This window comes from Ornithodoros turicata, chromosome 1, assembly GCF_037126465.1.
Source record: "Ornithodoros turicata isolate Travis chromosome 1, ASM3712646v1, whole genome shotgun sequence".
NCBI classification, from domain to species: domain Eukaryota; kingdom Metazoa; phylum Arthropoda; class Arachnida; order Ixodida; family Argasidae; genus Ornithodoros; species Ornithodoros turicata.
In genome coordinates, this window is record NC_088201.1 from 1,117,915 (window position 1) to 1,131,576 (window position 13,662).

Genomic DNA, 13,662 nt, shown 5'->3' on the forward strand with positions numbered 1-13,662 from the left:
AAGAGAGTAGAGAAATTCAAAAGTCGAGCCTTCACTTACTTCTACCTTCACCCGGAAGAATTTGAGAAGAAGGCTGCACAGTTTTCTTCCAAGTGATCTCAACACAGGGGAGTGTGTGGGAATGCCCTCTTGACTTGGCAAAACAGACAGAAAAAGTTTGTTGGCTTGCTGTACAGTTTTGTTTCTTTATTGTTTATACTGTAGCACATACATGTATTCAAGTGTCAGGCATGCTTTCTGATGAATAAAAAAAAAAAGTAGCAGCATGAGAATGGTGTTCAACTGCATGATGCCCTATGCAAATACCACACACACCCACAAGTTTAGTGCACACTGGTGATGTATTTTCTCAATATGGGGTGAACCAGGGCAATGGCCACTGCCCCATTCCAGAGACTGAGGAAAATGACAACAAAGGTAGTACTGCTAGTGTGTCGAGCGGCTACAAGCAGGGACCGGAACTGAACCGCAAAAACGGTTACTGGTTCGGGAATCTGTTCAGAGGTGAAATCATTGGACCGACTTTTTTTCACTCGACTGAAACTGTTATCTCACACCTTTCTCTTTAAAACGTGTACGGTGAGCGTAAGCTCGCTTTCATGTAGCAAAATTACTGCCCGTGAACCGGTTAAACCGGGACCGAAAAATAACGGTTCCAATCCCAAACCGCTGACAGATTTTTTTGTCTGTGTGTGTTCTCCCTGAGTGGAACCCGAACCGAACAGATATACCTGAACCGGTTCAAGCTGATAATTTCGGTTCAGCGGAGCTAAACCCGAACCTACAGGAGGCTATGGCACACCAACAAGCGCGCTGCTTTAGTAGACGCAACCTTTGTGTGTGTGCACGTTTTTAATTTTCTTCACTTGTGAACGTATTTTTGGGATTTGTCCTCTATCAAAAGGCATTAGGTGCACGGAACTCTACTCTACAGAAACGAACATTTCATAATTTCCCATCGATTCCCCGCGGAACCTATAAGTTTTTTTTTTTTTTTTCCTATTATTATTTCTCTCGCCTGAGGCACCACTTGTGGAGCCCGCCCTGATGCTAAAGGGTCTAGGCGTACCTGAACCTAAAACCGCTAGATTCCTAGCAATCATGTTCTGATGTTTTGAAATCCGAAACTGATGTTGAGCGTCAACGTCATCATCATCACTATCACTCGGAGGGGGTTCACGTGTGTAACGTGTGTGGGGATTCCGATATGTTCTCAAAGACAGTTATTATATGGTCCTCGGTTGGTATCGGTGCTGTGGTTGTGGTGTCGTTAGCGACGACTGCACTCATGCGGAAGCGAAAGCGTGCGAAGATCAAACGAGTTATTGATACGGTAAGAGCTTCCTTTTATGAGGCGTGAAATGAACCCTGGTAGCTCTATCGATAATGGTTACCGACTTTAGACCTTGCTTTGCTCGTCTGCATAATCGGTGGGGCTCATGACAGATGCCGAACTCTTTGGACATCAGTACGCTGCGTTCTGAAAGGCACGACACTGTGTGCAAATGGGCACTCACCATTAAAGCAATTGAAGATATCTCCCGCTTATTCTCTACATTGATTCTTGCGTCTCCTCCAAATATCCCCCGCGGTGTTTCAAGGGGCTGATTTGAGAGGCCATCAATCACCAATTAATCCCACTCTTTTTGTGTTGGAGTTAACACGTTTCTATGAGAAGAAATTTTAGTGACTCTCTCTCTCTGAGAATTTCCTACAAACAGCATAACATGGATTTCACCCCCGCTCTAATCTGCCAAAGGCACCTCTGCACAAGGTCGAATAGGCCACTCAAGTATTGTGCATCCATTTGGACCATGAATGGATGGATTCGTAGCGGCATCCCTGGCGGGCCTCTTTGTAACGAGGGTCCAGCATTCGGTAGTCCGAGATGCGGACAAGCTGATGTCAGAAGCAGTGTTGCCGAAGCAGTTAGCAGAAAACTCGCTAGAGAGGCATAAAAAGTCCCCAGATGTCGCTAGGTGAATTTGGAGTGTTGCTAGAAAAAGTTGCCAGACATAAAATTGCTGCGAACCCATTTTTAAGAGCAAGCTTTTCCCCTACAATCTGTCAACATCGGTTTCTTGACATAATTTCCAATGTTTCTGCTTGGAAGAATATCATATACACAGGCAAGCTGGTGGCAGAAATTCATCGTAAGAAAGCTCGAGTATGAGTGGAAAAAACACAACGGAACTCAAAATTTGAGTTATGTGTGTCTTCTCTGTTTCTTCCTCTCAAACTCAAACTTTCTTACGATGGATTTCTACTTGTCTCGGTTTCACACATCAAGTGCAGCTTCTGCGTGCACTCCTTTTTGTTTATACAGTGAAACCTCATTAATGCATACCTGGAGGGGATGCAAAAAAACTATGTACTAAGTGTTACATGAAAGAACTGATGTTCTGAGGCTGGAACAACATAGAAGGGAGAAATACATACAAAGTTTCAGTTTGCCCAAGAAATTAACGATGAAAGATGAAAGTCACTGAAAAGGTTAGCCAGCTGGGTTAGAGTCCTACAGCTTGGCTAACCTTTTCAGTGACTTTCATCGTACTAAGCGGTAGTACGGCTTAACCAAAACCTCAAAATACAAGTCCACGTACCTGTCTAATGGAAGAAAAATGGAACATGTTGGACAAAATGAGGATAGATACCACCGTTTATTCACTTTGCAATAAGATAGTCCGTTATTTTTGCTTCGTACCGAGGCGGCCTTGCAGCAATGATCACCGCTTCAAATCCACCAACGTTACTTGCGAGCTGTTCAAGAAGTCCCCGTTTTCTGGTAAACTGATGGATGGTATGGATGATGTCCAGTTACCCCTTGGTGTTCACGACACAGGAAGAAAAGTACGCATTAACCGATATTGAAGCTACGGGTTAAGCCGGTAGCAAATACATTGCTTTCAATGGGAGTTGCGACGAGGATTCAGCACAACATGTTAACGAGGTTTCACTGTACAGGGTGTTAGATGAAAAAACAAAAGGGTTCTGTCAGCGCCACGCATGACGTGCGGGGCATCTGATGGGTCACCTGCACGAAACAACTGTTGTTTGAGCCCAAGTCGCTAGATTAGGCGCTAGACAAGTATATTTGGCCGCTCACCTGCTCTGAAAGCCGTTAAATCTGGCGACAAAGTTGCTACAACTGGAACACTGGTCATCTCACGAGAGAGAACTAGAGCCCCTGTGGAGACATACTCCACCCACCAGCAACCATGCGGCAACTGGAGAATGTCTGTTCGAACCCAACTGATGGTGTCTTTTCTTTAGCCGTTGTTTAGGACTATGGTATTCGCATGTTTGTGTGACTTAGGTTAAAAAAAAGAAAAATTCTCAGCTGCGTCTGCAGGACTTGAACCCGCAAACGAAATCTACCACGCCATTGGCAGTCACGTGGCAATGCTCCCCTCACTGATTGGCCGGCGCACGAGCAGCTCGAGTTGCTGGAGGTCACGGGTGTCAGCCGACTGCCAGCAACTCCAAGATTGCTCATAGTTGCTGAAAAAAGTTGCCCGTGGGGGATGTTTAATACCTCTGTCAGACGGGCACATATATGGCCTTTAGGGTTACGGCCTTCAGCTCTGGGAAGCTGACAGACGGTATCCGTGAAGGCATTTTGCTCATGATGTCCACATCGATAAACACATCTGCAAACGTTGAATGTAATGTAGTGAAGTGACATGTTTTTCACACTGAGAGTGCACAAAAACACCGTCTGGTTGGTATTTCGACAATTTTGAAAATACAACAGCAAACTACATTTGCTTTTAAGTGATTTTGATCTTTTTTTTTAGTGGCGTCCGACTTTTTGGATGCAGACGACACGGTGCGATGCCGCGTGCAGTGGTTCGAGGGTGTCACTACAAACTGAACACCCAAATAGACTAGATAGAAAGCGAAGCAAAGTGCAAAAATGCAACAGAAAAGCGCAAAAAAAAAAAGATGACAGAACATTACGTCACGTAAAAAAACATTTTATTTCTAACTGAATTAAATGTGCGAAATCCTGCTTATGGCATTCTGTGACGAGGCTTGGGCAGTTTCGATGGAATGTCGTGAACTGTCTCGCGGTAACAGCGTTGCCCTTCTATCTCAGTTTTGTCGCAAAGTCCGTATTGTTGACCGCCTGGCAAGGAGTTAATGACAGTATGCACTTACGGCCGTAACCGTTAAAGCCGTAAGTGCGGCTGTCTGACAGGGGTATAAGGAGGTTGAGGAGGTAGCTTTCCTCATTATGACTGTCATAATTAGTATTACCGCAATTGTGTCAGTGTTGTTGGTATTTCGACGAATCACACTTATGTATTTTGCGACCGTTTAATTTTGAAGCCTCGACAATGCAGGTGCAAGAGCTCGGAAAAGCCAGCGTTCGAATGAAGGACCCCGATCACGTTGAAGAACTGGTCTGTAGGTTAATAAAGGGTGGAGCCAAGAAACTGCAGGTACACGGGAGACTGAGTAGTACCAGTGTTGAATCTCGTTTTTTCTTCTACCATCAGGTAATAACAGACTTTGATAACACAATCACGAGGTCTCACCTAAATGGCAAGAGGTGCTGCAGTACCCACTGTGTAGTGGAAGATGCCAGCATTGTCCCTAAGGAGTTTCGTCTTGAGGTATGTCTGCTCCACACACTCGAGTGGGCATGCAAGGAAGCCGTGTATTGCATTGGATTGTATAGGGAACATTTATGGACAATTCCTTACTCCAAGAAATTCTATCTATAACAATATTTTCTTTCTTTCGTTTCTCTTGTAGTAACGTCCTGTAATAGCTGTCACTGACAAGTGGTAGAAGGGTAGTGCCCTAGTCAAGCAGCTTCGTGCTGCTTTTTGCATTTAATGACTGAATAAATAAATGAAAATATCTGAGCCGAGCTTCCTAATGCCGTACGGAGCCAGTTAATTAAATGCCACAGATGAAGGTGTTCTTACGCTCCCATAAAACGCACAATCCGGTGACCAAGACATAAGGAACACACAAAGCCCCTACTGAATAGCACACTTTTGACACGCAGGCAAAGAAAATTCAAGAGACGTTCTACCCCATCGAGATCGACCCCCACATGTCGATGGAAGACAAGATCCCTTACATGGTTGAATGGTGGGTCACTTCTGCGCAAGACAGTCGAGGAAGTTTGTTCGCACACCGCTCAGAAACGGCGTAAAATGTCAAACGTTCTCCTTGCTTTACCCCTGTCAATGGGACTATCCGTCGATTTGTATTGAGCCCGAATTCGCAAACATTTTAGTGCGCCACACTCTATCGAGATGGCAGCACACGTTCGAGACGCGCCAAACTTTAATTTATTAAAAATCAACGGCTCAGCCTTGTCCCCTAAGAAATACGTCATTGACTAGATCTTAAGATGATAGTTTAGAGCGCTCACATGTCCTGTGACTTCTGAAGAAGTGATTCCCCCTTAAGAATAACGAGTGAATCAATCAAATTTAATTGAGCTGTTGTCTGATGTATCAATGCTACGTGAGACATCTTGATATTTAAGTCTGATACTCCATGGCAATAAGCAGGCTTTGAAAGCATGCCAGCTTTATCGTATTTCTCTCAGCTGCTTACCAGTGAAGCGTATTGTTCAGGTACAACAAGTCTCACAACATCCTCGTGAAGAGCAGAATCAACAAGGCAGACATCCCCAAGATGATCGAGGAGTCGACTTTGATGCTCAGGTGCGTCTTTTTTCCGCGTGGCGTTCTTCAGCAGGCCCCCTCTGGCGAACATTTCGCAATGTTGTGGGGAAAAAAAAGCATCGAAATTTGGTTATTTGTTGTACTTCAGGGATGGCTGTGAAGCATTTTTCGAGATGTTGCACGACCACGAGGTTCCAACATTGGTATTCTCGGCGGGGCTTGGCGATGTCTTGGAAGGGGCCCTTCTGCGCTCCCAGTGCATGTACCCCAATCTCAAGTTCTTATCCAACTACATGGAGTTCGATGACCAGGTGAGTTGATATCGCAATATACGGGGCGTTTCTACTAGGAAACCGCATCAGTTGGGGGACTAATTAATGGAGATACTTCGATAAAATTTTTATTATCTTTAGGGAGCACATGATGATAACGCCTGATCTGCATTTGATCCGCTCAAACTACTGATGAGGCACAAAAGTTGTCGCAGCGCGTGCACCTATGCCCTCACTTAACGTCACAAAAAGACGTCACACTGCGATTCAGGCAAACCCTTATCGTGGCATGTTTCACGATCTTTTTTTCTTCTTTTTTTGCTTTGAACGTCGGCACTACACATCGGCGCTTATCATACCAGTGAAGGGCAAGAGCAGGATGAAAGGAGTGATACGACGAGCGACTGCAAACGCAAGAAAAGAAAGCAAAGAAAAAAATTACGGACGACCACCGAAGGTGTTGCAGTTTCCAGCAGCAGCCGACGCTCGTGTTGTTTTTATTTTGTTTCTGATTCCTTACTGCCGTATTGGCCTCCACACCTGACGCAGTTGTTCGTTTAATTATCGTGTCGCCTGTTCAGTAGGGACGTTTCGAAGGTTTGCGAGAGATTTAGCAGGTAGGAACGTCTTTACGATAAGAGTTCTGTGAGCAGGGTACGCCAAGCACCTGAGCATAATAATTGGAGAATGTTCGTTGACCTGTTTTGTGCCCCTTTAAAGGGGCCGTAAACAGGCCACCTAACATTTCTGAAATAATGATACCCCATGAAAGAACGCAGATCATAATACCCGAATGTACATTTCGTTCGGCTCTTGCCAGCTCATTGACCCCATATATCTGCTTTCAAAGATGAGTAACCAGCGAGCCTCTCTCCACCACGCATACGTCACATGGCTACGTAGCGTTTTGCCGTCCAATCGGGGGCCGAGCTGCGCACATGACGTTTCAAATTACCAGCCAATAAACATACTTCGTTATCAGTTGTGAATCGGAGCGCTCAGTTTGTTTGTGTGAAACGACGTTTTGCGCTCCGTGGTTCCGAAATTCAACGTCATGACATCTTCAACATCTTCCGGCTGGCGCAAACGTCAACAGTTGGGCTGCTATCACATTACGCTATCACATGACGACATGATTCGAACCCGGGTTCCTCCCAGTCACGACGTGACATGGCCAGCACGCTACTGTACCACGCGAGCTGGTGACGCGATGCCGCGTGACTCAAACCAAAGTACGGCAACCCAGTTGTCGGAACCATTCGAAGATGACGAAGATGTTCCATCACGCACCTACCTAAGATTCCGGAACTGTAGTCCCGGATATTCATTCGCGCTCGTTGTGTGCTGCGTGCTACTGCCCAGAAAACGTAGTGTGCGTATGATACGTAAATTAAACGCATTTCATTTTCAGTTTGAGGCTGTAACTGTTTAGATTTTGAATAGAAGAGGATTCATGTTAATCTAGTCCAATTCCGCATTTGAAATAAAATCATACGCTGAACACTCGATCGTAATTGGTGAGGAAAGCGCTACGTCAAAATGACGTAAAGTTAGAGCGCGGGGCGGAGCTAAAATGCGAAAGAGTGCAGTGAATATCTCATCCGTATGCAAGCGCCTTTTGTTTGCGAGCGTTAGTAATTGCAAGGAGTTTTCACTGCATAAGTTTCAATAATATAACACAAAGAAATGTGCACCTTCTCTACCTGTTTACGGCCCCTTTAATGAATACAAGAGAAGGTGCTCTTCGTGTCCATCTCTTATGGTTTCTGCTTCTGACTGCCAGCACGTGTGGTTTCAAGATTCGTCCTGGTTCCAGATAAGTAGGGGTTTTACGATTTTTCAAATTTGGGGGGCAAAAATCGGGCGCTACGATCTCTGTTTGATATGTTATCAGGGAATGTTCGGGTGAAACGAAAGGCATACGAAACAAGAATCTTTCTATTTCTGCTCGGAACTGGGCGAATGACTGTCGTATTCAAACACTTGCTCGTCTTTGACTCCTGCAGGAGTCAAAACCTCTCCTAAAAGGAGAACAAATAAGTTGTCATAAATAGCCCTCTTTGCTGACGTTATGATTCACTGTTCCGACGGTTTACCGAGACGAGGATTTCGGCTAGATATCTGGTTTTACCCGAATTCTTGAAAATAGAGTTTAACCCTACAGGGGGGAAGCGTGAGTAAAAGTGTTGTGTTGGGAACTTTGTCCAATGTCAAGTGGATGTGCAGGGCAACGTAGTGGGTTTCAAGGGAGAGGTGATCCACATGTTCAACAAGAACCGCAGCCACTTGCGCAACCAGCAACACTTTGACAGGTCCAGCGTTCTGTTGCTGGGAGACTCCCTCGGAGATCTGGACATGCTCGCGGGAGAAGAAAACCACGAGGCAGCTCTACGCATCGGCTTTCTCAATGCCAAGGTAAAGCCGCACGCTATCAAACACGGCCGCTAACTTTTCTCTCGGTTTTCAGATCGAAGAACGCCTGCCGCAGTACATGAACAGTTTTGATATCGTCCTCGTAGACGACCAGACGATGGATGTCGTCAACGGCATCTTACGAAAGATACTTTACTAGGCACCAAAAAAGATTACGTATTTTATTAATATACTCTAGTATATTTATTGCCGAGTCACCCGTCTCAATTTTTCCTAGGAGAAGGTAGCACTTTGAATTTTGTGTCTTGAGACGTTCTGTACACCGAGAAAAAAGGTACAAAGCAAAGGCAATATGAACCTGCATAGCACAAACGTTGGAGGACTCCTTTGTTGTCTGGCCACTTTGCCGCACCTGCTCTTCGGGGGGCAGATAAAAACGGCTACAGCTTGTCCTCCTCTCCAAACGGCTTAAGGGTGAATCACTTCTTCGTAAGACAATAGAGAAAGTTTGCTCGCACAGCGCTCAGAAACTGCGTAACATATCGTCAAAACAGAAGTACTGGCGTGTTCTCCTTGTATTACTCTCATCAATGCCACATTTTGTAGATTTCCAGGACTACCCGTCGATTTGTATTGAGCCCGAATTTGCAAACATTTTAGTGCACGACACTCTATCGAGATGGCAGCACATGTCCGAGTCGCGCCAAACTCTAATTTATTAAAAAATCAACGACTCAACCTTGTCCTCTAAAAAATATGTCATTGACTAGAGAAAAGCTAAAAGAACGCACACAGTACCAATGTTACGATGATCGTTTAGAGCGTTGTCGTGTCCTGCGCAAACAAAAATCGCCCATAGATTTCTGAAGAAGTTTTTCCGCCTTAAAAGAGCAATGTGCCCCGTCTGTCTACATGCTTGAGCTGTGCTGCTAGCACACATCCTCTCATTCTACCGTTTTCACGAGGACAAGTATTTTTCGAAGGTGTACGGTGCTCCTTTAGAGGAGCAATGAGGCGCTACCCGTCCGTCCCTGTGCAGTGTATTACAGCTGCACAATCTGAGAAAGCAGCCATGAAATGGTCTTTTTTTTTTCTTGCTTCCAAGCTCGTTTACATTACATCTTTGGGCGGTGCCCCGGGATCATATTACGTCATGTAGTCTGCTTGTGACGATGCCGTGTACTCTTTTTAAATATTTTTTTTAAAGGTGCGCTGAACTGTTGTAGGTGTGCAGCAACTTTTTGCTTCCATAAATAAACTTAATTTAATCCAACAGAGGCCTCTTTTTATTCTTTGCAGAACACGCGACAGTATTTTGGGGAGTGTCCAGGTTCGTATGACCACATCAGTACTCACAAAGTATAATTTACTGACTTTCAAAATTGTGGTGCGAATGGGAAGCAGACAAGCTGATGATCATGATAGCAATTGATGTTCTGAGGCTGGAACCCATAAAAAGGACAAATACATACAAAGCCTCAAGTGCCTCGGAAATTAATGCTCACTGAAAAGGTTAGCCAGCACATCCTATGGTAATCCAGAAGATGTGGGTTAGAGTCCTACAGTTGGCTAACCTTTTCAGTGACCATTAATTTGTTAGGCACTTGAGGCTTTGTATGTATTTGTCCTTTCTATGTTGTTCCAGACTCAGAACATCAATTGCCATCATGTTCAACTATGGCACTTGCATCGATCCCGTCGTGTGGGATGAGCGGGTGTGTGGTTGGTTTGCCCCTTGAGATGACACACCCTTGGAAGTCGCTGGAGTGTTTGCTTAGCTCAATTGGGGACCGGCGACCCAGATGATGTGGGTTTGAGCCCTACAGCTGGCTAACCTTCCCAGACTTCCATAAACTGGGGGCTTCCTTAGTTGCACTCAGCAGCCAGCCCCCCCCAAATCCACCCCTGCCAGTACACGCTACTTTTACCGACTATAGTACCCATGTGTCTTCCCTCTTCCATCGTGACCAACGCTTTGCATCAACATGGCGTCGACAACTGGTTGACGATTGGACAATAGAGCGCGGCGAGGGAGGTCGCATGCCACGATTCAAGTTAGGTTCCTCCTAATCACGACCCGTTCCAGCGCCGGCTTTTTTGTTTCACATGTTTGCCGCAGGAGCATTTGTAGCGCTAGCGACATTCCCTACTTCAGTGGGGTGGTTGTTTTTATGCGGTAGCTTTCCAACGGATTCCTTTACATGCGCGTCAGCTATTTCTTCCTTTTTTTCGACAAACATGTCGTAATCTTTACGCACCAAGCTGTCACGAAGAGCCTCAGATCACATGCGCATGACGTATTCCGTAGTGCCCTTTTTGCGAGGCAAGATGCCTCCTCGTGCAAAAAGTGTGCTGTCATCAGAGATATTTCACTAAAAGCTTACAGTCTAACTGCGGCGATTTTTTATGTTACCCCTTAAAACCTTGTCAACATTATATTAACGTTTTGAGCAAGTAGAAAAGATTTGCAACAACAATTCACTTTGGCGACAACGAGTCAGACCCACTTATACAGTGATGGCACCAACTTTAAATTCATTTTAAACTTAAATAACGGCTTCTAGAAGCGTATCGCAATAGGAAGAGCAACAGGAACTGCTGTTAGCCTATGATCCGCTTTCACCAAAAGGACTAATATCCATGGTTGCGTGATCTGATGAATATTCCAGTGACAATAACTTCCCGGACCATAGTCAATCACTCAAGGACTGAAACTGAAGCGAATATTGCTTCGGTTACGGTTCAGTGTCAACTCAAAGCGGTTTCAGTGACAGTTACGAGGTTACGTAGGTTACGTTCGGTACAGTTACGAGGTACGTTTTAATGCTTGCGGTTACCGCTAACCAAGTAGTTGAACCTGTACTTTTCAGTTTTCTCTAGGATGTATCTGCAGGCTGCGTGGATGTCGCGAAATGAGCTACAGGAGCAAACGGGTAAAAATGAACATATAAGTCGCAGCAAATCTTATTCGAGAAGCTTAGCTGCCTCTTTGCATGGCTAACCTTGCCTTTTATATATTATAGTATATATATATATATATATATTATGAGTTGAGGCAGGGGAACAGTTTACTTTAACAATTTACTTAAAGAGTGCATATGGCTCGTGCTTAATACCTCGAGGCCGAGACACTAACTGATTCTCTCCTCGGCCGTCCGGAAACCTGAGAGCTCGCTAAGAGCGACTAGAGGTGTTCAAAATACCGGATGCCTGTCGGCTCGCGTTATCTGATCCTTGCGTGCCGATTCTGTGTGAGCTATTTGGCTGAGTCCGTCGGGTTGTACAATCTCACATCATATATATAAAAACAACCCCCTCCCACATTAGCAGGACTACACTGCAAGTGTATATTAGTAAAAACGTCTTGAACTGTTTCCCCTTTACTTTGAGGAGAAGTGTAGCCATTATATGACCAAGAGATCTACATAGTTCATCAGAAGCACGTTCAACACCACTAATCAGAGTTGTAAAGTAATACAGATATCGCATCCAAAGTTGATCGCGTTCACGCTTGAACAGTTTCTTATGATCCGGTAACTGAAGTCACACGATTCGGTTCAGGATACGGTTTCAGTTAACAGCGAACGGTGAATTGCAGATATGGACCTGGAAGAAATTTGGGTTCCAAGCGCTTCCATCCCTGTTTCAATCCATGTGCGCACTTCCACGTGACAGAGCATGATTGGCTCCGCTACTGGATTGCCAGTGAACTGATTGGGTCTTTACAGTGATACCTGTGTGGGGGTGATAGGGAACTGCACCGACATATCTGAAAGCTTGTGACGAAAACAAAGGAAAAAAATCCAGATAGAGCAGCCGGCTCAGAGTTTCCAACCCGGGTACCTCCCAGGTTGGACCAGGTATGGTGGAACTTGTTTTGCAAGGACGGAGTGGTATCAAATCAAGTACATTTTGCTGTGTGCCAGTACGAGATGCGCTCGTGTCACGCACTCAATATGCTGTACCATTGCACGAGAAAAAATGAACAGCATCTCTGTGAAGTATGCCCCAAAGCGAGCACAGCAGTCAATATTGTACATTACAAATCAATATAAACACCGAAAAGATGTACGAGTCAATACGAACACTCTGTTGTCCCAATGCAGCTTCCCGCTGTTTTAGGGAACGTGGGCAGTGCGCCAAGCGGAGGAAAGGGCAAGGAGGCTCAGCGGAGGGATTTGGAAAAGTGGCTCTCTTATTAAGTAGGTCGTGCTCCTAATGGCCAAACTCTCTATAATAAACGGCTCTGTGCGGCGCTCGGGCGATGATGACGATTTGAGTTTTATTGGCGCAGCGGTAACTACGACCATAATGCGCCAATACAGTGATTGAAACCATCAATGATGTAAGAAAATATGATTCAGTGGTTGATTAAAAGGGATGCAAGGATTCGGTTAAAACTAACGCCTAAAATAAAGCTGTAAAGCTACGATACATAAAAAAGAACATGTTAAAAGCAATGGATGGAGAGGTAAATAGTACTTGTAAAACTCAGGAAAAAGACTGAGTTTCGTACAATGGACATGCGATGAGGATGTGGAGCTGTGCACGCCACACCGTCCTCCCTACAGAGGTGGTAACCGTGTGTCAAATGGGTGTGCCCGATCCCAAGTCTTGCAGAAATTGTCAAAGACACACGATTTTCCTATAGTGGGTTGACTAGATGGAGTTTATTCTCACGTTGTGTATGGCTATTTATGCTTCTCAGAAGTGGTGGACTGATGTCGCGAGAGGGTACATCAAAGTGGCTCATCTCAGATAAAGGGCAGCATTCCCGCACCGCGTTTAAAGATGGCCAAGTCAAGTGGAGCGGGTGTGGGCCGGCGAACACGTCAATTTTGTAGTCTGTTTCTCTTACGGTCAAAATGTGCACTTCTGAGTAACTGAACTTAGCATACCCGACGGAGTTTGCTGATTGCCCCAGAACTCCGATGCAACGCTTAAGCTGGATTCACAGACCACGACATGCAAGTCCCAGCACGTTTCCAGCCACTTTTCATCCTGCCAATCGGAGCGCTTACAGAGGGGTTTGTTTGACACCTCCTCGCACAACAGCTATACCACGTGGGGAACTTTTCTCCTTTTGTGTTTGGTGGCAAATTTATTCTCACGAAAAGTTGTTTCGTGTCAATGACTACCTGGGAATGTACCACAGAACCAACAAAAATCAATGAGATTTTGAATGTGACCATGTGCGTGTTTGTCACCAGCAGGTAAACAGGTCTCTCGCTTCTTCTGCATCTGAATTAGGGACTTTAGTCTCAAGTGACTGTAGACTCAAGTCACATCGTTGAGCCTGGATTTGATAGCTTTCTTCATCTCATCGTTATCCTAGGGCTGTGCTGACGTATTAAATGTAGCTGCTA

At 45.1% G+C, this 13,662-nt stretch overlaps 1 protein-coding gene across 1 annotated transcript; it reads left to right on the forward strand.

Annotated features, from left to right (window-relative positions):
* Positions 1-1,206: 1,206 nt before the first annotated feature.
* On the forward strand, positions 1,207-8,542 carry LOC135377241 (cytosolic 5'-nucleotidase 3-like). Its single transcript, XM_064609541.1, has 8 exons — positions 1,207-1,333; positions 4,347-4,445; positions 4,503-4,619; positions 5,021-5,106; positions 5,601-5,690; positions 5,800-5,962; positions 8,150-8,338; positions 8,391-8,542. Exons 1-8 carry the CDS (start codon positions 1,208-1,210, stop codon positions 8,493-8,495), a joined length of 975 nt encoding a protein of 324 aa, XP_064465611.1. The 5' UTR covers position 1,207; the 3' UTR covers positions 8,496-8,542.
* Positions 8,543-13,662: the final 5,120 nt, after the last annotated feature.

Excerpts from the sequence above, each read along its gene's own strand:
- LOC135377241 (XM_064609541.1), top strand. The coding sequence starts at position 1,208 with ATGTTCTCAAAGACAGTTATTATATGGTCCTCGGTTGGTATCGGTGCT. Across the intron at positions 4,620-5,020 it reads CTAAGGAGTTTCGTCTTGAG|GCAAAGAAAATTCAAGAGAC; the intron begins GTATGTCTGCTC and ends TTTGACACGCAG. Across the intron at positions 5,963-8,149 it reads ACATGGAGTTCGATGACCAG|GGCAACGTAGTGGGTTTCAA; the intron begins GTGAGTTGATAT and ends GTGGATGTGCAG.